This window comes from Sciurus vulgaris, assembly GCF_902686455.1.
Source record: "Sciurus vulgaris genome assembly, chromosome: 10".
In the NCBI taxonomy this organism is placed as follows: domain Eukaryota; kingdom Metazoa; phylum Chordata; class Mammalia; order Rodentia; family Sciuridae; genus Sciurus; species Sciurus vulgaris.
In genome coordinates, this window is record NC_136470.1 from 129,705,410 (window position 1) to 129,729,485 (window position 24,076).

Consider the following 24,076-nt stretch of genomic DNA (forward strand, 5'->3'; position numbering starts at 1 on the left):
TGCTTTCCAGAGTGGCTGCACCAATTTGCAACTCCACCAGCAATGTATGAGTGTGCCTTTTTCCCCACATCCACGCCAACATCTATTATTGTTTGTGTTCTTGATAATAGTCATTCTAATTGAAATAAGCCAATCCCAAAAAACCAAAGGCCGAATGTTTTCCCTGATAAGTGGAGAATGATATGTAATGGGGGTGGCAGGTGTAGGGAGTGAGAGAAGAAGGGAGGAACTTTGGATTGTGTAAAGGAAATGAGGGGGGATATGAAAGATGGTAGAATGAGACAGACGTCATTGCCCTATGTACATGTGTGATTGCACGAATGGTGTGAGTCTACATCGTGCACAACCATGGAGACTAAATGATCTACCCCATTTGTGTAAGGTGAATCAAGGTGCAGTCTGTAAAAAATTTAAAAATAAATAAATAATTTAAAAAATACACATGTCAAGAGATGGTGGAGTTGAGACTGATTGGTTTGCTACTCTCGATGGATACACCCAGAGGATAAGTCGGACACAAAATCTCTGCTAAGTGAAAATATATTTGCGTGGTGATGGCAGAACTGCAATTTCTAGAATGAATGCACAGGGAGACAAATTGCCACACGAAGAGACATTACAGAGAGTATAAATCTGCTTTCATTTTTGCTCGTCTGTCCATAATTGTATGGAAATAAACCCCCGTTGAAAAGTGAGACTAAAAACCATGACATCATCTAAATTTAGTGTCACCGCTCTGTGCTAAAGATTTGGGTGGGTTCCAACTTTCATTTTCTGGTCTCCAAGTTAATTTTTCTGCTTTATTCCTTTTCTTCATTCTAAAGCTTTCCTTGCAGCATTTTCAGAGTTTGGGGGAAAAAAAAACCCTTTTATCACATTTCCAATGCACCATTTTCTTATTATATATCTCATTATGTGTACTCTTCAGTCAAAGAATATAATAACAACTTCCTATGAATTTGGCAATCAGATACTGACAAGCAATGACAGGGGCAAATCCCGCTTCTAGAAAAGAAATCAACCAAGACCATAAGCCAGCAATAGCCCGCCAAGAGCTAGCTTCCATTGGAGAGAGCAGGAGCTTCAGGTAGCTAATGAGACCAGAGCTTGGCAGAGCTCGCTGATGGCCCAGCTGCACTGTTTCCCAGGTGGTGGCAGCTCAGCCTGCCTGCCCGCGAAGGCTCCCGACTGAGCCAGCTGAGAAACCTGGCCCCACAGCAGAGCAATGGCAAAACCCAAGTGCAGCCGCCCAAACCCTCTCCCTCCACCTCACCAATTTCTAATTCCTGGAACTGTCTCTTCTGGCAGAATTACTTTCTGATTCTCACATTGGTCTACTTTTGCTTATCCCTGTCAACTTCCATTGGCTTCTCTTCCCTTCTGTCTTAATTTTATTTTTTTCTATTGTTCTCAGTCATTCCTCTAACTTGCTTTTCTTTCAAATGCGAATTTCCTGTATTTTTTTTTTTTTTTTTTTTTTTTTTTGCCTTTTCCCACCTCTTTCCATTTTAACCTCTGGTTCTTCACCAGTTCTTTGTATTTCTTTTCCCTGTTCTTAATTCTTCCTCTCCCACTGATTTCCGTTGTGGCTTTAATCATTGCTTAGGGGCTTAAAATCACCCAGCGACTGACATTTTCTCGCTGAAAGGAGAGGGATTTGTGACCTTGGAAAACTAGCTACAAAGACCCAACACATTCAATTCACGGTGTAATTCTTTCCTTTCTTCCGTGCGCTTTTGCCTGGGATTAGAGATGGATGGCTTATTGCAACTCACAATGGCAAAGCAGTTCAGGCCTGACTTCTCAGCCCTTGGAATCACATGACAAGGTGTATCTGAGCTCCTATGTTTACACTGATTGCTAGAATTTTAAAATTGCCCTTTACCAGAGAAAGCCCGCTCAAGTGTGCAGCGGGGTAAAAATGCTATTTTACACTATGATGAGCCAACTCTCTCCCTGGCCCATTCACCTTCACCCCACTCTCATTCCTGTCTCTTCCTGTTTTACTGCATGAACCAGAAGTCCGTAAGTGGGCTTCTGGGAGAGGGTGCAGGTCACCTGGGCCACAGGCTGCTGAGACTGTTCCTACAATGCCATCAATCAAGAAGGTCCCCTTGGGCGACTCGATCAGAAGTAATATCTTTACAAAGAACCGTAAAATAGATTCTTCAGGACCACACGCGGTTATCATCTAGCATTAGAAAATATTAGATTGCCCCAAGAACATCAAATACATTTGACCCAGAGATGTCACGTGAGCTCCTTGTAACCCTGTGAACTATACTTTAAATATGAACTGTATTTTTAAGCGATCATTCCTTTTTATCAGTCGGGCTGTGGATTCACTTTACCTTTCGCTGTTTCTGGAGGAGCAGGAGCACCTACCCTGGTGACAAGCACTCAGAGTCATTCCTGCCAGGAAGCAGGATCTGTGAGGTTGTCACCACCAAAGGATACTTGTGGTCAAAGCCGTACCACATCCTGAAGAGGCGCGCGCTCTCCGTCTTAGTCACATTTTTATCCAAGTTATTTGCTTCCTGGAGAGAGAGAGAGAGAGAGAGAAACCATAGAAAAAGGTATTGAATAATCAAACACATTTTAATATAAAACTACATGTCCAACTAAATTAAATTTAACCCCATTAAAAAAAAAAAAAAAACCCTTTGTAAGTATAAGCATTTTTATCTAATTGGCAGAGCAGCTGCCAAGCAAATTAGCTCATAGATCTTGCTGTGTGGATGAGACTTCTGGGATAATTCAACATTTACTTCTCTTAATAATCCTAATTTTATTAAAGAGCTAAGAAATGCCACTTTTCTGACTTCAATAGAAATGACATTTCTGTCAGATGGCTGTAATGGGAATTCTGCTGTTTACTTCCATCAAATTTGGAACGGGTGGCATTTATTTATGGATTACCGAAAGGTCAAGGCTAAAGAAATGATAACAGTCTAATAATTGTTCCACAAGTTTCCACTCATTTTCTTTTTGACGGCTAGTGACCAAGGGCTGTGGCTGATTTTTGATATCTTGTTGCTTAAGATCATGAAGGGTTTTCAAAGAGAGGGTCCTAGGGGGAGGCCTATAAGGACTGAGCGGGTTTGTCTCTCCTCCCTTCCACAGGGTTGTGAAGAAAGGGAAATTAATGGCAGAAGAGAAAGAGAAAATATTTGATGGTGTTTGTGCCAGCGTAGAAGATGAACATGTGAGAAAATGGAAAGAAGGTGAAAAAAATTTTGCGAACTTTAGAGAGAGGATAAAAAAAATTGCAGTGTGGGAAGGATGTTCGGTAGCATGTTAAGAAGAGGGACTTCCAACAGATTCCAATTATCATGCTCTCCCCTGTTAAAAGTGGTCAGATCTTTTCTGGGCCCAGAGTTTCTATCCCCAAATCAAACCCTGTAACAGGGCCACCATTTCTCTGAGGACTCGGCGTGTGGAAGATGAGGGGAGCCCGATGGCTGCACCAAAGGCAGCCCTTTGAGAAGCCAGGCTGATTGGCTTCCATTTTATTTTACTTATTTTTTGCTTTATCCCAGCCAGTTCCCATATCAGTTGATGATAAATAGCTGAACACAAAGGGCTGTATTCTGTCCTCTGAAACATGTGTACCCACAGATGCTGCGGTCCAGCTCTCACAAATGAAATGGGAATACGAGAAAGTAAAAATGGGGTCTATTTTTAGCTGGCCATTTATCCTTTGTCTAAAATGGATGCAGCCGAGACTTGCAGAGAAATTAAAATTCCAACTTTTCGTTGCCCTTCTCCTTGGTGAAGACTTCTGGTTCTTCAAATTTTGTTCAGTTTCCCAAATGGTGTTCCCTGGCTTGCCACTCTTCACACGAAGTGGACGGAAATTCTGGGCCAATCACTCAGGGGAGGATGGACTGGCCAGTGTTAAATAGCTTTTTTAGATTCAGAACTTCTCAGAGTCTTCAATTTTTAAATGAGCATCATAAGTTTTCAAGGGGGACGATTTTCTCAAACTTATTGGGTTATGAAACCCATTCCACGTTTCCAGTCCCCACTGTGGGACAACAATTATTACTATTTTTATTTAGGGAACATCCGTATTCCAAAGATCTTTGTTTTCTGACAGAGCTGAAATGCCATGCCTTTCTATCTAGAGTTAGAAATTATTCATATTTCCACCGAAAAAGGAAACCAGCAGGTCTGAATCCTTTTCCCTCCTTCCCTGCACCTATCTCTAATGATTTCTTTCCCATCAAAGATGTCAAATTTGCAAAATGACTGCTGCACATAGCTTTTCTTCGTCATCTGGCAACATCTGTAACTGATTTCTGGGCCACCATCCACCAGCTGTATGTTGAATTTCAGCAGAACAAAACTGCTCACAGTGAACCCAACAGGGTAGAGAAAGCTCTGGGCAGCAGTAACTCTGTGTACCCCCACACACTTTTCTTTTGTGTAAGACTAGTAAGGACTTACAGAATGTTGTTTATCAACAGGCAAGGGTAATTTTTGACAGCTGATAATGTCTACTGATGATAAGATTCAAGATTTGAATAAAACTGATCAAAAGGAAGCCAGCCATTTTCCTTTTTGTTGCGTTTTTAAGTAAGGGTGGAGCTGAAGGAGCGAGCTCTCCTGGCAGTTGGGAACCCCACAGTCTAGCACCTGCCCTGCAGCTGCTCAGGCGAGAGACATGGACAATCATGCAGCCTCCAGCTCCTGAGTGCTCACAATGCTAGGCAGCAGGCTAGCCACATTATCCAGCCACTAATTTTTTCATTTCACTACTTTTCAGTTCTCGCCACAAATCTTCAAGGTGGTGTGCGTTCTAACAACTTGCACAAGAGGACCTGGAGAGCTGGAGAAGGGAAGTAAGTCAAAATCATCAGGCTAGAAAGCAACAGAGCTGGAATTCCAGTCTAGAACTGCTGGATTCCAAAGATAGAGAGTCTTTTCTGCAGCAACGCAGGCCTTAAATGTTAGAAAGCACAGGAATTTTTAATAAGCTGACTAAACCCATTGGGCTGCAGCTTCCTCTCTGTAAAATGAATTGAGGAAATTGGGCTGGTTGGTCTCTAAGTCCTAAAATCATATAGAAAATACCATGTATATATATTAGTAGAACATATATATTAAAATTATATATAATGTATATAATACACATTTTATATAAAATACTATATATGTACAATATATAAAATATTATATATATTTTTTTCTGGTACTGGGGATTGAACCCAGGGATACTCTACCACTGAGCCACATTCCTAGCCCTTTTTACTTTTTACATTTTGAGGCAGGTTCTTGCTAAGTTGCCCAGGCTGGCCTAGATTTGCAATCCTTCTGCCTTGGTCCCCTGAGTCTCTGGGATTACTGGTGAGGTCACTATGCTCTACAAGTTAACACTTCTCAAATTCTTACCACAGGCCAGGTAGTCTTCTAAGTGCTTTTGGTATGCTAACTCTCTAGAGTCTCCTAACAATTTGGTAAAGGATGTCCTGTTATTATTCCTGTTTTACAGATGGCCAAACCAAGGCAACTGGGGAGTGCAAACGCTTCCAAGCTCCCCTGTCATGCTGCACAGCAGCCAAAGTTTCTCCCCTCTAAGCGGGGCTCCAGGGTGTGAGTGGGGTTCGAAGGGGCGCAAAACTATAAGTACACAGGAAGATGAGGTCAGGATACTGCTGTGCTCGTGGAGACTGAGATGGAGCAGCGACGTACCCTCCACTCTTTACTTGGGTGACTGGAGAGGTTATTCGCTTCATTGCTTTGTAAAGAAAGAAACTGGGTTCAAATTAGAAGAAAAAAATTTGAGAAAGACATTTTCTCAGGCGGGGGAAATTCCGCTCATGACCCAGCATTGACTTTCCTGCTGATCCTAGTTGAAATTTTCAGGGTGTATCTTAAATATCTGTTGGCCCAGTTCTGGATCCATTCATTTATTTCTCTGAAGTTATTGATGACTTAATAACTCAGTTATGAAGGGCCATCAATAAATGAGTAGAAATAAATGAGTTAGTCTAGTGTGTACCCAGCTTGTGAGCTGGGGGTTGAAGATAAATGTGCCAGCCGAAGGCCAGGCTTTGCCACCACCCTGAGCAAGGAAGTTATCTGATGAGGCAGCACACAGAGCAGGTCCCTGGGAGGGTCCAGATGGGCAGAGGACAGCAGGTGGCTTCAGTCTATCTGGATTATTCTGAAGTAGAGATCAGCTCACACCTCAAGGACAATGGATGTGAGCAGTGACCAGAAGACTCTGGAACTTAGTGGTGTTTTCCTTCATCACCAGTATTTCTTCTCTTTGAGGTTCCTTTAGTCCAGAGGGGAAGTGGTGTGCATGTTGGGACAAGCATAGGATCTGGAAACTTTCTCCACTTAGTAATAGTAGTACACTGACCAACTCTGGACCCTGTTTCCTAGCTGTAAATGGAAACTGGAAGATTCAAGTGTGTTGAATCTCAACTTGGATTTGCCTTGATACTTCGAAGAAGCAGAATGTTTGATATATGTGGGATTTCTGGTTCCTTGATTATCCTCTATTTCTGGGAACATTTAAAAATGACTGGGCCATTGGATATCTTTCTTTGTTTCCCTTAAATAAGAGATTGGACCAGAGATTGGGAAATGACTGGACACAGTAAAAAAGGGGTGGTTTTCTTTTTTAATGACCCACCTCATGCTTAGCAACCCTCAGAGAAGGAAAAATTATAAAGGTACTCTTTATTTTGGACTTATTTGAACTCCTGAGAGGAAACTAAGGGCTCTTTCCAGAAGTTTGTGAAAACCAGACACTGAAACAAGAAGGGATTGTTTGTGGCATTAATTTTAATGAAAAGAGCTAAGCAAATGTAAATACATTCCTCTGTCAGTATTCAAATATGGGGCCTTGGCTGAGCCAGCTGGATGAACTCTGTTCTGAGATAATCACATGGGATTTGCTCTTTACCTCGGGGGATACAATGGATTATACGTGAGAGGCAGGATTTTCCTGTATATTTCTCAAGATTTCATATTCAATATTAATGTCAGTGAAAGTTGAGTGGAATGATAACAAAGGCAAATGACCATCACAACAAACCCACAGAGCTCCTTCGGGATTCACAAGCACTGTTCAGGTAGTATGTGTGATGTGGGATTGGAATTCGTTGGACTTTTCGCTTTACCATCTCCTTCCAATATGGATTCTATTTATGTAATAGTTTCAAGTTCATTGCCTTAATTTTCTAATTAGCAATGAGAGAACCAGATTCTGTGCCATTAAAGAGAAAGCTCTCTGGATTCTGAAGAGGAACTGTAGTATAATTGGAGGGCAATATAAGATTTTTTAAAAATTACATTTTAAAAAAAGGTAAGTCATCAATTCTTAGCTCCCACATAAAAAGCATTCTATACAAATATTTTAATCTTTCCCATGCCCAAGATAAATTCATAAATGTTCTCAAGAAGATAGAGTCAGGAAATGCATGTGTAAGAAGGAGAACATAAAGGAGACAACCAGCCAACCATGGGTAAAACAGTTAAAATAACACAGAGACACCACAGATATCTCTAGCTATCCTACAGATAGTCCACACTAGTAGGTGGGTTAAGTTCACGGGTTAGCTCCAAAGAAAGAGTCTTGTCCAGATGATTTGGTCTGTGTAGTAGATCTAAATTAATTCAGAGGAAAATAAATTGGTCTGGGAGAATATACTAGTATGGTGGTTTCAAAATATGTATCTACAAATCCTTTGATTCTTCTCTCTTTAAAAGATAGAGGGTAATTTTTCTCTGCATTGAATGTGGGTCGTACTCAATGATGCATTTCTCATGAATAAAATATGGCAGAAGTAACAATATATCATATCCAAGTTTAGTTTATAAAAGCATTTGCTGGTAGGCCTGTAAATTGGTGCAACCATTATGGAAAGCAGTGTAGAGATTCCTCAGAAAACTTGGAATAGAACCACCATTTGACCCAGCTATCCCACTCCTCAGTTTATATCTGAAGGACTTAAAATCAGCATACTACAGTGATGCAGCCACTTCAATGTTTATAGCAGGTCAACTCCATAATACCTTAACTATGCCCTTCAATGGATGACTGGATAAAGAAAATGTGGTGTATATACATCATGGGATACTACTCAGCCTTAAAGAAGAATGAAATTATGGCATTTGCTGGTAAATGGATGGAGCTAGAGACTGTTATGCTAAGTGAAATAAGCCAATCCCCCAAAACCAAAGGTTGAATGTTTTCTCTGATATGCACATGCTAATTCACAATGGGGCAGGGCTAGGGAAGATAGAGGTACTTTGCATTGACAGAGGGGAGTGAAAGTAGGGGAGGGGTTTTGAGTAGGAAGGACAGTAGAACAAATCAGATGTTATTACCCTGTGTGCATATATGACTACATGACCAGTGTGATTCTACATCATGTACAATCAGAAGAATGAGAAGTTATATTCCATTTATGTATGACATGACAAAAATGCATTCTACTGTCATGTATAACTAATTAGAACAATAAAAAAGAAACATCTTAAAATGAGATGTTCAATGTAATCTCTATTAAATGTATTATATAAAATATAATACATCATATAATTTTCTCATAAGGAAAAAAGACATTGTGACTTCCTCCTTGCTGTTTCTCTTGTACCACTTGCTGTGAGGGAAGTTGGCTGCCATGTTGTGAGGACACTCAAGTAGCTCTGTGGCAACATCCACGCATTACCACTGGGTCTTCCTACAGTCAGCAAGGAACTGAGGCTTCCTGCCAACATGGAAGTGGGTTCTCCAGGACCAGTCATTTTCCAAAGAATATAACTCTAGCTGGCATCTTGACTGCGACCATACAGTAGACCCTGAGTCAGAAACACTCGGTTAAGTCAGTTTCCTGATCCATAAAAACTCTGAGATACAAATGTTCATTGTTTCAAGCCTCTATATAGCAACAGGAAACTCATACAACTACATACGGGGGTCATGAGTTCTAGATAGAGAAGGTAATGAAAGAGGAATTGAAGAAAGGTAATAAAATGGTGATACCTACATTTGCACAACTCTTTTCAGTTTACATAGTATTTTCACTAAGGAACTTGTTTGTGGGATAGAAGACTTACATTCCTCCTTAAAAGTAGGTAAATATGGGCTGGGGAGATAGCTCAGTCGGTAAAGTGTTTGCCTTGCAAGCACAAGGCTAATCCTGGGTCCAAAATTACAGACCAAAGATTGAGGACAAAGATAGAAAATGATGGAGTATAGACAAGAAGTCCATACCATCTGCTTGGCAGTACTATTACCTAGTGCCTGATTTGCATCATGACTTAATGACTGTGATAGCTCTCACAAACACATGCAAATACACTCATGGAAAATGCACCTTGAATAAGAATCTCCTGATGTATGCCACCTCCTAATAACAGCTCCCAGAAACACAATCATCATAGTGAAAATAAAAGTCTCACATTTAGACTTGTATTCTATATGCTTCAAAGAGCAAACCCAAACAAAACAATGTTTACCCTAAAACCATTTCAAAATCCCTCTCAAAATATATAATGGCTGGCCACCATAGACCAGCTGGCATCTTAAACATGGTAGGATTCAGATATTGGATAACAGGCGGCAAAGGACTGTGATCCTTGAGGGAAGAGGACAAATGACTGAGCTCTATATTCTCCTTTATTTTCTGCCTAGAGGTTCTTTCCCAATTGATGTGCAAGAAAGTAGAGTTCAAGCAGAGAAGAGCAGTCTCACTAGCTGAGGATCTAGAGATGGGAGTTTGGATGTTGTTGAAGTGGCTGGAATTTTTAAGGCAGTGGATCAGAAAGGAAGGAACCTAGCAGACAGGGCACCAGACGTCTGTGTAGATGTTTCCCTCAGGTCCTTGGCTGAGGACCAACCTGTGCACAGAGTGAGGTCCACAAAACCTTGTGGAGAGCAGCTGTTGTGAAGTTGAGAAACAAATGGAGAGATTAAGATCACACGGTGCCGGAAAGCGCTGGAGGTTAGCCCAGCCAAAATATAAAGTCAGGTATTTAGTTGAGACTTTAGAAGAAGTATATTTTATGAGTAAGGACTATGTTCTAGAATAATGACCGTGCCCTAAAACCAAAGTGAAAATAGTCCAAACAAGTACAAAACCACAACTTAACAAAACACTAACTGCCTGACTAGATAAAATCCATCACCTCTTATAGAATAATCCAGATTCCCAATAATGTAAAATTCATAATGCCAGCATATCACAGAACTATGAGCCGGCGCGGGGGAGGGGAGGGGGGGGATGAGGAAGCATGAGCCACAGACAAAAACTAAAAGGCCATCTGTAGAAATGAACTTTGAAATGACTCAGATATCAGGATAAACAGGCAGAGACTTTAAAACAGTTATAAAATATGCTGAAGAATTTAAATAGAAAGGTCAAAGCAAATGAGAACACAATTGAAGAGCCCAGGAAAATGTAGACAATGTATAAAGAAAGGAAATTCTAGAACCAAAAAGTGTACTACCTGGAAAGAAAAACCTACTTATATTGGTTTAAGGGCAGAACAAAGTGGTAACAAAGTTGAAAAGAGAACAATAAAAATTATATTCTTCAATTTGTAGAACACAGAGAAATTAGGTGAAAAGAACAGACGTGTATCTAAATGGTGTGAGAAATTAGCATAAGGTAGCCTGCCACATATGTAACTGGAGTGTGAGACGCACAGCAGAGAGACCAGGGAAAACAAACCTGCTGAAGAAACAACTGTAGACTGGTCCCCAAATCTGATTTAAATATCAACCTGGAGACCCAAGAAACTCAGTAAATCTGAATCAGGAAAAATTCAAAGAAAAGCAAACCTGATGTATGAGTCAAACTTCTAAACCTAAAGATAAAGAGAAAATCTTAAAAGAAATCAGGCAAAAAACAGGTCATGTTATGCTCAGAGAAATAAAACAAAAATCCTACTGACTTTTCATCAAAAACAAAATAAAAAAAAGGAAAATAGAAAACAACTGAATACAATTTCCCAAGTGTTGAAAGAAGCTCATCATCAAAACACAATTCTAAAACCCGTGAAAAATGTTGAAATAAATGAAGCACTGTCTGACAGAACTAAATGGGAGCGATAGGAAAACCCTCACTGGAGTCAGAAGTTTTATCAACGAATGATAAAATAAATAAATTAAACTAAAATAAATCCACTGGACATAATTGCATTTATCGAATACCAGAATGCTATATTCCACAGTTGTTCGGTGTGGTATTCAAACTGTTGCCAGAATACACATTTTCCCCAATTACATATGGAATGTTTACCAAGGCAGACCAATTGGAACTATAGAATAAATCTCAATACATTTAAAAAGGCTGAACTTTTACAGATTACTATAAGGTTCAAACTCTTGACCGTAGCCCAAATGATCTGTAGGGTAGATCAATTGCTTTAGAGTTCCCAATTTTTCATCCCTTCCTGTATCCCTGTTCTTTTCCTTGTAACTTGGCAGTGCTTTGACCAAAGAGGAGTTGTCTATTTATACACCTGCTTTCTGGGACGGCCTTGTAACTTTCTTTGATCAATAGACTGTAGTAGCAGTGCCAGTGTATGAGTTCTGAGCCTCGAGAAACCTGGCTTGTTTTTGCTGACATTCTTGCCCTCTGTCTTTTCCAGGAGAAAGACATGCTCAGAGTTGCTCATTCATCTTTGGAAGAGATGAGAATTATGTGGAACTCAGCCCAGTCTCCTAACTCATCCCAGTTAAGGCTATCCTGAACCAGCCAACAGTCATCCAACTCCAGAAATGTGAACAAACCCAGCTAATATGGGTAGGGTTATCTAGCCAATCTTGGACTCATTATATGAGTCCAAACTAGATCAGCTGAATTCCACATACTTGTGGGATGAATATTGCTTATTGCATGCCTCCGAGATTTTGTGTGCTTGTTATACAGCACTCATGTGGCAATGGGTAACTGATACATTCTGGCTCCTGCCTACATCTTTGACTGATTCATATCCTGCAATGCTCCCTGTGGCTTTCTCTAGCTATACTGGCATCTTTGCTGTTTGTCAAACACATTGGGAATATTCCTTCCTCTGGGACTTTGTACTGTCTGAAATGTTCTTTTAGGTAGCTATATGAACAAGAATTTTAGGCTGGCTAGCAGCTCAGCCCTTGCCAGGAGAAAGTAGCAAGAAGAGTTAGGCTCCCTCCTACCGAGAGGCAGCAGAGCCAGCTCCACTGTAATTGAGGACGAACACACTGTTCCAGGTATTGCTTGGCAATGGACCAATGCCTTCAACTGAGTAGAGGGTGAAAGGAAGGACTCCCCATTGAGGTGATCAGAGTAGAGGATGAGCAATATGCTCCAGTCCATCAAGATGAGAATACCCTTGATTTTCTCAATAGGATTGGGAAGTTAGGCTGGCCAGGAGGAACAGGGAAAGTGATTACTCAAGTGTACCTTATTGGGAGGAGAGGTGTTAAGAATTAGCTATGAGGTGTCTCCCGAAAATTCGTGTGTGAAACAAAGCAAGAAAATTAGGGGTGAAATAATTGGGTTATGAGAGCCTTAAGCTAATCAGTGCATTAATCCACTTGAATGGATTACCTGGAGGTACCTGTAGGCAGACAGGGTGTGGCTGGAGGAGGTGGGCCACTGGGGGTGTGCCTTTGGGGTGTATATTTTGTCCCTGTTTAGTGGAACTCTCTACTTCCTGTCTGCCCATGTCCTGAGCTGCTTTCCTCTTCCACATCCTCTTGTCATGTTGTCCTGCCTCACCTCAGGCCCAGAGCTATGGAGTTGGGCCATTTATCGACTGAGACCTCTGAAACCGTGAGCCCCAAATAAAAACTTTTCCTCCTCTAAAATTGTTTTTGTCGGATCTTTTGGTCACAGTGATGTAAAAACTGACAAAAACAAGAGAAGACCACGTTCACGGACTGAACGTTTGTCCCCAAGGGCATGTGACAAGGCACTTTGGAAGATTTCTCTTTTTAGCTTCAATTTCATCATTTTTAAAATAGGCTATAATAGGTATCTTGATTGGTCAAGGTAAAGATGAAGGGATACCAAACTTCTATGTAAAATACATAGAAAGTGTCTGTGTTACTATAGTATCCTAATTTTACACAGCCACATCAATGTTTATAGCAGCTCAATTCACAATAGCTAGATTATGGAACCAACCTAGATGCCTTTCAATTGATGAATAGAAAAAGAAACTGTGGTATATATACACAAGGGAATATTATTCAGTCATAAAAAGAAGAATATTATGACAATTGCAAATAAATGGATGGAATTGGGGATTATCATTCTAAGTGAAATAAGCCAATCCCCAAAACCAAAGACCAAATGTTTTCCCTGATAAGTGGATGATGATATATAATGGGGATGGTGGGTGAGAGAAGAATGGAGGAACTTTAGATTACATAGAGGGAAATGAAAGGAAGGGGGGTATAAAAAATGGTGGAATGAGACAGACATCATGATCCTATGTATGTGTATGATTACACGAATGGTATGAATCTACATCATGCACAAACACAGAAATGAAATGATGTACCCCATTTGTGTACAATGAATCACAATGCAGTCTGTAAAAATAAAAATAATAATAATAAAAAAGAAAGTGTCCCTAAGGTGTAGTTGCCACCTTCCTCCATGTGCTTCTTCCCGGTTATTCCTGCTTTCTACTACATGTAACAGTAGAATCTACTGGTAAGATCAATGTATGAAATTTGGTTCTATATAATGAAAAATTAGTTGGGGAGGACGGGGGAGGCTTTTGAATGTATAAGCAGTAAATAAATATAGCCCCAAACAACTCAATATCAGCAAAGGCAAACCCAAAGTATTTGCTCTGATAATACTTGTTTTTGTTTTTATCAAAAGACCACTCATTTCAACATTAAAAACTCTCGCCTGGGTCACATCCTCTTTCTGAAATATCAGTGGGGGAGCGGGGATAGTGTGAAACCTACATCCAGAGGCCAACTCCAACATCATAGGAGAAACGGAGGAAGCAGGCCTGAAAATGTATTGATAATTGTTAAATGTGTGGCATGGGTGAGTGAGATTAATTATACTCTTCTCTAAAAGTTTATTAGGATTTTTTTTTTTTTTTTGGAAAATACTGAGAATGAAAAATGAGATTTTACATGATGACCCAGCTGACCCCACCTTCTGGTAACGAATCTCTTCCTGTCCTGACCCTGCTTGTGTTTCTAGCCCTTGCGACTCTGGATGGCCCTGCCCAGGCAGTGTCAGCTGTACAGAGGAACAGATGCCTTCATTTGTCACCTGTGGTCTCCCAGTCTCAGGGAGACTCCAGGTGAAGGTTCTCTGGGAGCTGGCCATTCGACCTTTGTTTGCCTTCTTCACATCCCTCATATTTTGACACTCTGTTGTGTCCCTTCTGCGCCCTCACCTTTCTGGTAGAGACGTCCTGGTCCTTTAATCCCTGTCCCTCTGGCAGCTGCTCCTTCCACTGAGTTACTGCAGTTTTTCTGGGCCTTTCTGAGCTCTGCTCTGACTTCCTTGAGCAGCAGTGACCAGAACTGACCCACGGGGGTTACACGCATACATGGAGGACGACCCAAACCAGAATTTCAATGAAGGGATTGTGGGAAGCAAAAGAAAATTGGAAGTTAACATGAGGAACAAGCACTCTGCTTAAAAGGAAAGTTGTGTTAGAAACTACACAAGTCAGCTGTATTGCAATGGTGGACAGTGAAGTGGGAAGAAAAAATTTACAAAGGATTAGTTTTATTGCTTTCAAGCTCTAAATTGCCAAGGGTGACCACCACATGTAAATAAAATCAAACTCACCACCTTAACCCAGGAGCTGGCTCCTGTCCATCTCTCCCGCCTCATCTCCATCTGCTCCCGCCATGCCTACCCAGCCCCATCATACTGGCCTGCTTGCTGCTCTTGGGCATATCTTACCACTGCGGCTCCAGGCCTTTGACCTTCCTGTACCCTCTCTCTGATCCCGTGGATCTTACATGGCTTGCTTCTGCACGTCATTCAGCTCTCTGATGAAATGCTACCTCCTCAGAGAGGCCCACCTGGCCCCGTAAACAGCCTCCCCTCCATCCTCCATCTCGTGACTGCTCTGTGTTGTCCTCCTCTGAACCTAAACTGCACAGCTGTTAACCTTTCTTCCCAGCGTCCCTTGTTAAAGCCGAAGCTCTGAGAGGGAGAAGACTTTGAAATGATAACTGCCAAATCCTGTTCACACCTGGATTAGGATCTGACACGAGCGTTGTCAGTAATTAGGTCCAAGAATGAATGATGTGCACCTGCTAAGAGTAGAAGTTCTGGAAGCCGACTCAGACTTCCCCTCTGCCTTCTGTGGCCCTTGTTCAGGTTATTCTCTGTGCACAATCTCCTTATTTGTAAGATGAGGATAATAATGGCACCCACTCAGGGGTATCTTGGAAGCCAAGTGAAGCAATACATGAAAGATGCTTAAAACTGTGTTAAAAATAATACAAGTGAAGATCCCAAAGGTTATTTATTTTACTTCCCACAAGCTGAGCAAGAATAGGCATATGTAATTATGCACGTTTATTCTTGATCTTGAGCATCTACAGTCCGTAATGGTCATAACTACTTGTGAAACGTTTAGCTTTCAGTTAGTTAAGACTAGGATCCTGCACATATAACATGTCAAAATACATTCTGCTGTCACATGTCACTAAAAAGAAGAAGAACAACAAAACAAATAGGATTTTTTTTTAAGGTTGATGAGTGCAAAAATTAGCCTCCTGGTTAATGTAAACTTAGTTTAATAAATGCAAATCAAGTGGAAACACACAGTCTTCGTAAGAGTTAGGGTTATATTCTGGGGTCCAACAGAACCACGGGTGCTCATAATAAGTAACGTAATTGACAGACAAATGAGGGCAGGTGGTGCCTGGATAGACAATTTGGAAAAATAAAACCAGTCCTGGAGAGGATGTTAGAAAAAACTTACACTCATGCGTGAGTTGGTGGGCTGCAAATCAGTACAACCACTTTGGAAAGCAGTCCGGGTATTCCTCAAATGACTAGTAATGGAACACCCAGATGACCCAGCTATCCCACTCCTCGGTATTTATCCAAAAGAACTGAAGCCAGCATGCGCTGTGAATACATGCATACATTCAGCTAAGTTATGGAACCAGCCCAGGTGCCTGTCAACAGATAAATGGGTAAAGAAAATATGGTATGTATCCCCAATGGAGTTTTTACTCAGCGATAAATTAGAATAAAATTGTGTATGTCATTTTCTGGTAAATGGGTGGAACTGGAGAACATCATGCTAAGTGAGATAAATCAGACTCAGAAAGTCAAGGGTCAAATGTTCTCTCTCATTTGTGGAAGCTAGACGGAAGTAATAAACAAAGGAGAGGATCCTATGAAAATAAGAAAGGAAAGGAGTGGAGCAGAAGAAAGGGATCAACGGGGAGGGGGTGAGGTGGGAGAGGGGACTGTGGAACGAAACTGACCAGATTATGCTACATGCATGGATAATACATCACAGCGAATTCCACTTTTATGTGTATCTATGATGTACCAATTAAAAAACAATAAATAAATAGAAGAAAGAGCAATGGAGTAGAGGAAGGGGATCATGGGAGAGAAGAGGGGAAAAATGTGGAAGAATTAGGGATTGAAATGGAGCAAACTACACACACACTGTGTGGAATACTCACACGCAAGCACGCACACATATAATACCGAGGTGTGGGATGGCAGCTGGGTCGTTTGGCGGTTCCATTACTACACGTTTGAGGAATATCCACACTGCTTTCCAAAGCAGTTGTACTAATTTGCAGTCTACCCACCATGTGCGAGTGTACCTTTTTCCAACATCCTCTCCAGGACTGGTGTTTTGTTTGTTTGTTTGTTTTCCCATGAACTCCGTGGCTTGTAACTTTGGGCATGAGCCCACTCTTTCCTGTACTTGACACTGACCAGCTACCCCAACGTGTAGACAAAACCTCTTTCTGAAACCTAATGATCTTGGCAGCGACATAGCATGGTAAATATGAACACTTAGAGGCTGCTTTTTAAAAGCAGAGTTGTTTGTAAGCAGCAGTTTAGTGGGAACGTGGTAAATTATAATATTAGTACTTCACATTTAGATTCACACTTCACACTTCTCTGTGTCCTTCTCAGGAGGTTCCAAGAGAGGAATGTCTTTTACAACATAGTGACCTGTGAAGTTTTGTACCCCTGGAAGAGGTGGATGATTTTTTTTTCCCTCTAATGATGAGAATTTAGTACACTACTGACAATTTCCTTCCTGCCTTCTTTTGGCTACCAGAAAGCTCACTTACAGATCCACGTTGGTGAGGATATCCTTATTTCTGATTCTCTTCACCTCCTCTGGACTTGGCTTTCTTTATTATTCTTTCATTATTATTATTTTTTCCTGAAACCTGAAATTCTTTAAAAATATGTCACTATTATTTAATTAGAAGTAGTGGTAGAAATCACCTCAAATCTTCTATGAAATGAAATGGATTTAACTCAATTAAATTGGGTAGTTTTCCCTAACATAATTTCCCCTGATAGTTATCATAGTCTGGAGAGGTGGACATTGTTATCATTCACATTGTGCAGAAAGGGAAACAGAGACTCAAACTGTAAAAAATTTGCCCAAGACCCAAATAACACCTAGCATTCACTGTTCTGTGTTGTGTTATTCTCGTTCTCTAACAAGAACAATGATAAAAGAATACCTTTCAGGGCCGTAATATCTTCAAGAAGAGTTATTACTGAATTAACAATAGCGAACTTTGTTTTTAAAGCGTCACATGAATGAAACTAAAATAAAATACATTCAAATTGTTAAAGGAAGGCGTTAGGCTAGCAGGAAATTTCACCAATAATTATATGTGATTGCAAAGTATGAGGCATTTAGAGGAAGACAAAGAATTTTCTTTGATGAATTTTCTTATCCTTTTAAAGAAAAAAAGTTGTAGGAGAGGAACAAGATTTAGATAAAAGTTTTGCTTGAAGGCAGGAGAAGAGATTATTTGACCTATACAAGATGAAAATGCTTTTCAAAATTCAGCCACCATCAGACCTTACTCACTCATTACAGCCTGCCAGGTCTGGATGGGCTTTGATCTCCTTCCTGAGGTCACCAAGCTGGCCCTAATACCAGTGCTTCGGGCACCCCTGCTGGGCTCAACTCTGCAGCTAGGTGTGTTTCCCGGGCCATGAGATTTGCAACACGCGTGCCAACAAAGTCCAAGCACTTGTGAGTCAGGTGCAGGGCAAGTTAATTTCTCAGGCTTTTCTGTAGAGCACAGGCTCCTTCCTCCTTTCTACCTGTGTGAACCAGGACCAGGAAAGCAGCTTTCTGTCCATGAACGCCAAGGAGCTGTGCCTCATTAATCGTATTGTGGGGGAAAACCCATGAAAACAAAGAGACGCAGCTTGTCCTCCAATCCAAATATGCTCACGACGCGATTCATTAGCAACATCACTTATTTACAACATTATCCCAACAACATCTGCTACTTCCAATTACAGCAAAAGGTGTTAACATTTCCACACATTTGTTCATCTGTTTTAAGCACCCAGGTTAAGTATGGCTGATGCAATATTGCCGTTATCAGGTTGAATTCCAGAGTCTGGAGAATAACTTTCCTCTCCTCCAGGGAAGAGCACCTTGTCCTGAACAATTTTCTGAAAGGATGTTTAGGTCTCTGTGGATAATCATTGCTCAGTTAAGTCAGGAATGGATCACCTCGATAGCTTTGCAGTCTCTCGCCTGTTTCAATATTTTACAGAAATAAATATTTTACACTTAGACCTGATTAATGAGAAGCCATGTGGGAGAAACATGTCCATTTGTTGGGTGCTCCACATACACCAGGCAGGCTTCGAATAAATTCACTGAGATCACTTAGCTAGCAAGTTCCTGGGCAGGGATTTGAGTCATGCCTCATTTTAAGAGCCATGGTCTGGCTCCTGCATTGTAGTTTTCAGGCTTCCTGCTGCCACAGAGAGGCTGTAAGTTTATGCTAGTTCTGAGCCCTCATATGCTAAAAATGGTCAACACCCCGAATTCCTGTGTATTCTGTTGCCCTCCAATTTGTTTCATCAGCAGAGGTGGCCCTGTGTAGAGCAGGCCTCTTGCCTCCATGCTGGACAACCTGGAACAGTCCATGAAACAGAACTCTCGTAGCTCTAAAGTCTATACATGGGCTTGATTGACTTGCCTGGTATGAGGAGGGCTCCTCCTTCAGGTTTTCATCCAGGTCCACACCAACTCTGTTAAAGAAAGCAGAAAACTGGTAAATGCCCTGCTGCAGAAGGTCCGAGATCACCTTGTGCATACGATCACCTGACCCAAATATGATGCAAATCTAAGAAAGGACTTGGCAGAAAGCCATCCTACCTTTCCTCAATGAGAAGACCCTCAAATAGATTGATGCCAAATGAGAACGTGGTGTGCTGTGGGCCTCAGCACAGATGGAGAAATTGAGCATCAACACCAATTTCTTGCTGCTGTCCTTCCCAACAAGAGCAGGGGCCCTGCGAGCCTGGGATGGGAGCCATTGGTAAAAAAAAAAACAAAAACAAAACCTCAATAGCCCTAAAACAGGGATCCAGCAGGAGAGGGGACCTGGTACCACCACAGAACCCACTGAGCAAACTCTCCTGGGACTTTAGGTGCCCCAGTCTAGAGAAGGGTTCCCAGGACAGAGAATCAAATCTTTGTCTAGATATTCAATAAAACTTCCCAGAGGGAGGATTCATATTGTGGGGACTGAGGTTTATACAATTCAGGGGGCTTTCTTCAAGGAAAGGAATACAAATATCAAATCGGAAGTGAAAGTGATTTTTTTAGAAAGAGAAAATAATTATTTTTTAAAAGCTGATAACTGAAACAGGCATCTCAAAATTTAGAAAAAAACATGATGATTTAATGAATGGTCTGATACACCTGTAAAGTAATTTTTCACCTGTAATATTTGCTTCCATACTTTGATACTGTCTTCACATGGTAACGATTTTATGTTAGGGAGAATAGAAAGATAAGGTAGACTTTCCTCTTGCAATATGGATCAAAATTATTGATAGTGGGGAGGCGTTAAGGCTTGCTTCCTCACCCGCAGGCATGCTTGCTGTGTGCAGCACTGTTAGTGTAAGGCCATAAAAATGCAAGATTTCTGATAAAGTTCATTTCATGCAATTTCCATAAACAACGTGCAGCACACTTATCCCTCTCCCTGCTTCTTATTGAACGTGTTTCTGAATTTCCATTTTGACAGGGCATCCGTGAGAACTGAATTTTACACATCTCATGCCTGCAAGGATTTCCCACCACTTATGGCTCAGTGCATTTCAAACCTTGGTTTTCCTCCACTTCCCACAGATTTCTGATGCCAGGTGCCAAAGGACACGTTCATATTTAATTCAGTTTTTGTGCACTGTTTCTATAAACCTTTCCTACCCAGAGATGGCCAGCAGTGACTCACAGAAGGCCCATACAAATGTGTCCCATTCAATCCAAACGAAGTGCTTCCCAGTTGTCTTTCCCTGAGTTGGAGCCCCTGAGGGCCTGCAGCCCTCTAAGCAGACAAGGATGAGGGAGGGGAAGCCATAGTGGAAAGAAACAGCAGTGAACTCAACTGTGTTTAAAATATATTCCTTTTGCAAATCTTAAAAAAACATAGGACCCTGGGAACTAAATGCTGGGGATCTTCCCAGGGCTGGGAAGGACTAGGGTAAGTGAGGGCCCCCTGAAGCTTGAACTCCCTCTCCCCAAGAGAATGTGCCTCTGGGTGGGCGGAAGGCCCAAGTCAGGGAGCTGCAGCCAGACTGGGGCTCCCACAGAGGCCTTCCTTTGAAGCCACTTTGCTAGAACTTTGCTCTGCCGTCTGGGTGGGGAAGTGAAGGCAAGGTTAGCAGCTGCCACTCAGGCCCATGTGTGGACTTGAGCGTCTCCTCTCCACGTCATCCCGGTCCATTCAAAAGAGCGGTTTCAAGAAGGGGGAACTGGAAGGGATTAGGGAGAAGAAAGGGAGAGGGTGTCAGGAAGGCGGGGGGAAGGACTGAGGAAGGAAGGAGGTGAGGGAGCGCCAGGACAGTGGAAAGGGAGGGAGAGAGTGGGCGGCTTGACAGCAAGGCCTCCCCAGGAAGTCCAGTCCAGCAGTGACCATGGGGTCTGAGACGCCTCAGTCTAACAGTGGGGCCCATGGGTGGAGGCCCCTGGGCCACCCCTCGCTCATGGGACTGAGCGGTCCTCAGGCCTGTTTTGGGGGTCTGAGCTCTCTGGCAGACGGTGGGGGCTGGGAGTGGCCTCTGAAGCTCTATTACTGGAATTGGCCAGATCTGTCCCTTCCAAGGACTACCTGGCACCCAGGTGGGCTGTGAATTGAACTGAGGGTGCTGAAGCTCCTCCTGCTGCACCTGTTCAGGGCCTTTTTCTAGTTATCTGTCTGGAAAAACTGGAGGAGAACAGAAATTAAATTTCATAAGAAACCCAGCTATTAAAATCTGAGGTAGTACTGAGGTTGCCACCAAAATTTAAGCTTTCCTCCCCAGCAGCATCAAAGCAGACGTTTCTAGTTCCAATTATTCCAGCAGCCAGATGGAACCGAGGTATGATGGCAGCGGATTAAGTTCTTGGGCTTCCTGTATGTGCAGCATCCCAGAGGCCTGGCTGGGAGCGAGACCTTGCGTCCTCCCTCAGCTGGCTTCCTGGCAACCCTGGGCCTGCACCCGGCCAGTCCTGCAGCTCCTCTTGGCCTTGCACAGAATGGACATCTCCAGTGGTTCGAGGAAGGAGAACCTCTGTGAAATCACTTGCCCCCCCGGGGCAGCCCGGGTGAGCACAACAGACCCGGTCCCAGCCCCCACACGCCTGCATTTTGTGCATTTTAATGAGCATGTTATAAAGAAAATTATCGTAGTTAAAGTGCCATGAAGGAAAGGCACATGAGAACCGGGGCTTCTTTCACTTGAGTTTTTGGCTACTCTTGATAAAAATCTTGCTAAAATATATGGCTTGGCTTCCTGCCTCCTTAAACACAGTGCAATGGGGTGCTCTCATCTTAACTGGAGGTCTCAGCATGGCCATTGGTCCCATAAAGTCTAAACACGCCACTGCATTGTAATGATTTCTGAGAGGTGTCTGAACCTCTTTATGACCACATTAAATGATCCCTGGCTACTATTATTATTTTTTCTTTTTTTAATTCTTATATCTGCCAGTTAGATTGCCTTGGTTTTTCTAGCTGCAACTATATGTTAGCATATTGTCCCTATGTCCCCCTTACCCCGTACCATCACCTCCTTTTAATTGAGTATGGGACTAATAACCTGACAGTCAAATGGAATTTTTTTTCAGATACACACACACATATAACATAAAAGAATGAAATTCAAACATGATAGAAGGCTTATAAAACACACTGTGTTCTTAGCCTCACACCTGTATACCCCTGTTGCCTCTAAGGCCCATTTTCTGTCTTTTCTTGGTTGTGATAAATAATGACTGATACCTACAGGCACGTTGGCAAGGCATCCCTGGGGTTATGCAAACATGCCAGCAGCATCTTTGTCTCTTACTCTATGGTTCAAGCAAGCAAGTCAGAGTGTGCAGGACATTTTAGAGCTGACCTTGTACCCTCTCACTTTTATGTGCAAAAGATCACCTACATACTATGGGTTTTTTGAGAGATTATTAGAAGGAAGACAGGTTGTCATGCAGCTTGGGATATACATGGCACCTCCCCAGCTGAGGTCACCAAGTGGGGATGAAGTCTGCCCTGCTCAGTGATATCCCAGGCTCTTCAGCCCTTCTCCATCACTGTCAATCAAACTTTGCCCATCTGTTCTGGGACATGGTGTCCCAGGCCTGGTAACTGGACTTGTCCTTGTTTCTGAGCCCAGGACCCAAAAACTGCCCCTGAGCTCGGATCTGCCAGTGCGTCTCCCAGTGCTGAACTCCTTCCCTCCAAACTCCAGGCTGGTGGTTTGGGCATCTGTGATGTCCCACCTCCTTTCTGGAACTTCCAAGCACTGCCCCTTCCCTTCTGATCACCACTTTGACACCTTCTTAGGTCTTGGATTCCTTAGCACTTGATATTTTCAGGCACTTGGTCCAAAGCGGCTGCCTGCTTCAGCTCTTCTCTGCTCCTGGGTGTGCTGGTGATCACAGGGCTCTGTCTGTGGCAACCCTGGCCTATCCTTTGTTCACCCATCTGGTATATGCAGCCCAAACAGAGCAAACTAGTGCTCTGCATTCTATGCCAGCCCTATTCTATGCTGGAATCTGAGGCCTCGGGGCCACCCTGTGATTGCTGAGGATGGGTGAAACCCAGCTGTGGTCTGGAGAAACTGGCTGGGTTGAGAAATGTGGCTCCTTCTCTTCCTTGCTGAGTGACCTGGACCACTCCCTGAGCCTTGGTCTGGGTTTCCTCCCTAGTACAAAGGGAACAATAAGGGAGCCTCCTTCACTGGGTCATGATAAGGAAGAAGTGAGAAAATATTTGTGAAGTGTTTCTCTTAGGACCCCGTAGGTAGAAAGCTGTTAAGAAATGCTAGCAGCAATTGTTAGTATTAATATTTTTCTTATTGTGATGGTGCCAGAGCTTAGTCCCACCATGCTCATTGCTTGTTCCTTTCTGAGATAAACTCTTCTTGTCCTGGGTCCTGCACAGAGTGACCCTTGCTTGTGTTTACAGCAACAGTTGCACAGGGAGTGGCTGGTGCACAGGAGGAATTTCTGCTCTCATAGTGAAATATGTCTATCAAAAAAGGGCCGAGCTTCCCAGATTGCAACTTCTTTATGATTTATTGATAGGTTAGTGGGAAGAGAAGGCAGCAAGGACAGAAAGGAAGATATCTCGGGGCTGGGGGGATAGTTCAGTCGGTAGAGAGCTTGCCTTGTAAGCACAAGGCCCTGGGTTCGATCCCTAGCACCGCCCCCCCCCCCCAAAAAAAAGAAAGAAAAGACAAAAGAAATTATCTAAGGGCCAAGGAAGGAAGAAGAGGATGGAGCTGAGGAGGAAGAAAGTAGAGAGACAGAAGGTGAAAAGGAAACCTGAAAAAAGGAAAAGGAAGGAATATGTCACACCACAGAATCAGGTGCTCCTTAGCTGGCTCAGTGG

General features: G+C 42.4%; 1 protein-coding gene across 3 annotated transcripts in view; it reads right to left on the reverse strand.

Annotated features, from left to right (window-relative positions):
- The window catches only part of SLC9A9 (solute carrier family 9 member A9), a 531,610-nt gene that overhangs the window by 97,281 nt on the left and 410,253 nt on the right, over positions 1-24,076 (reverse strand). Inside the window, exons 13-14 of one of the 3 annotated variants that reach the window (XM_079101085.1) lie at positions 19,175-19,226; positions 2,458-2,537 (exon numbers count right to left, since the gene is read on the reverse strand). In XM_079101085.1, the coding sequence (XP_078957211.1) occupies positions 2,458-2,537; positions 19,175-19,226 (132 nt within the window). Of the gene's footprint in view, positions 1-621; positions 2,538-19,170; positions 19,227-24,076 lie in introns of those variants that run through there. The other 2 variants (XM_079101084.1, XM_079101086.1) reach the window with 2 other exon arrangements.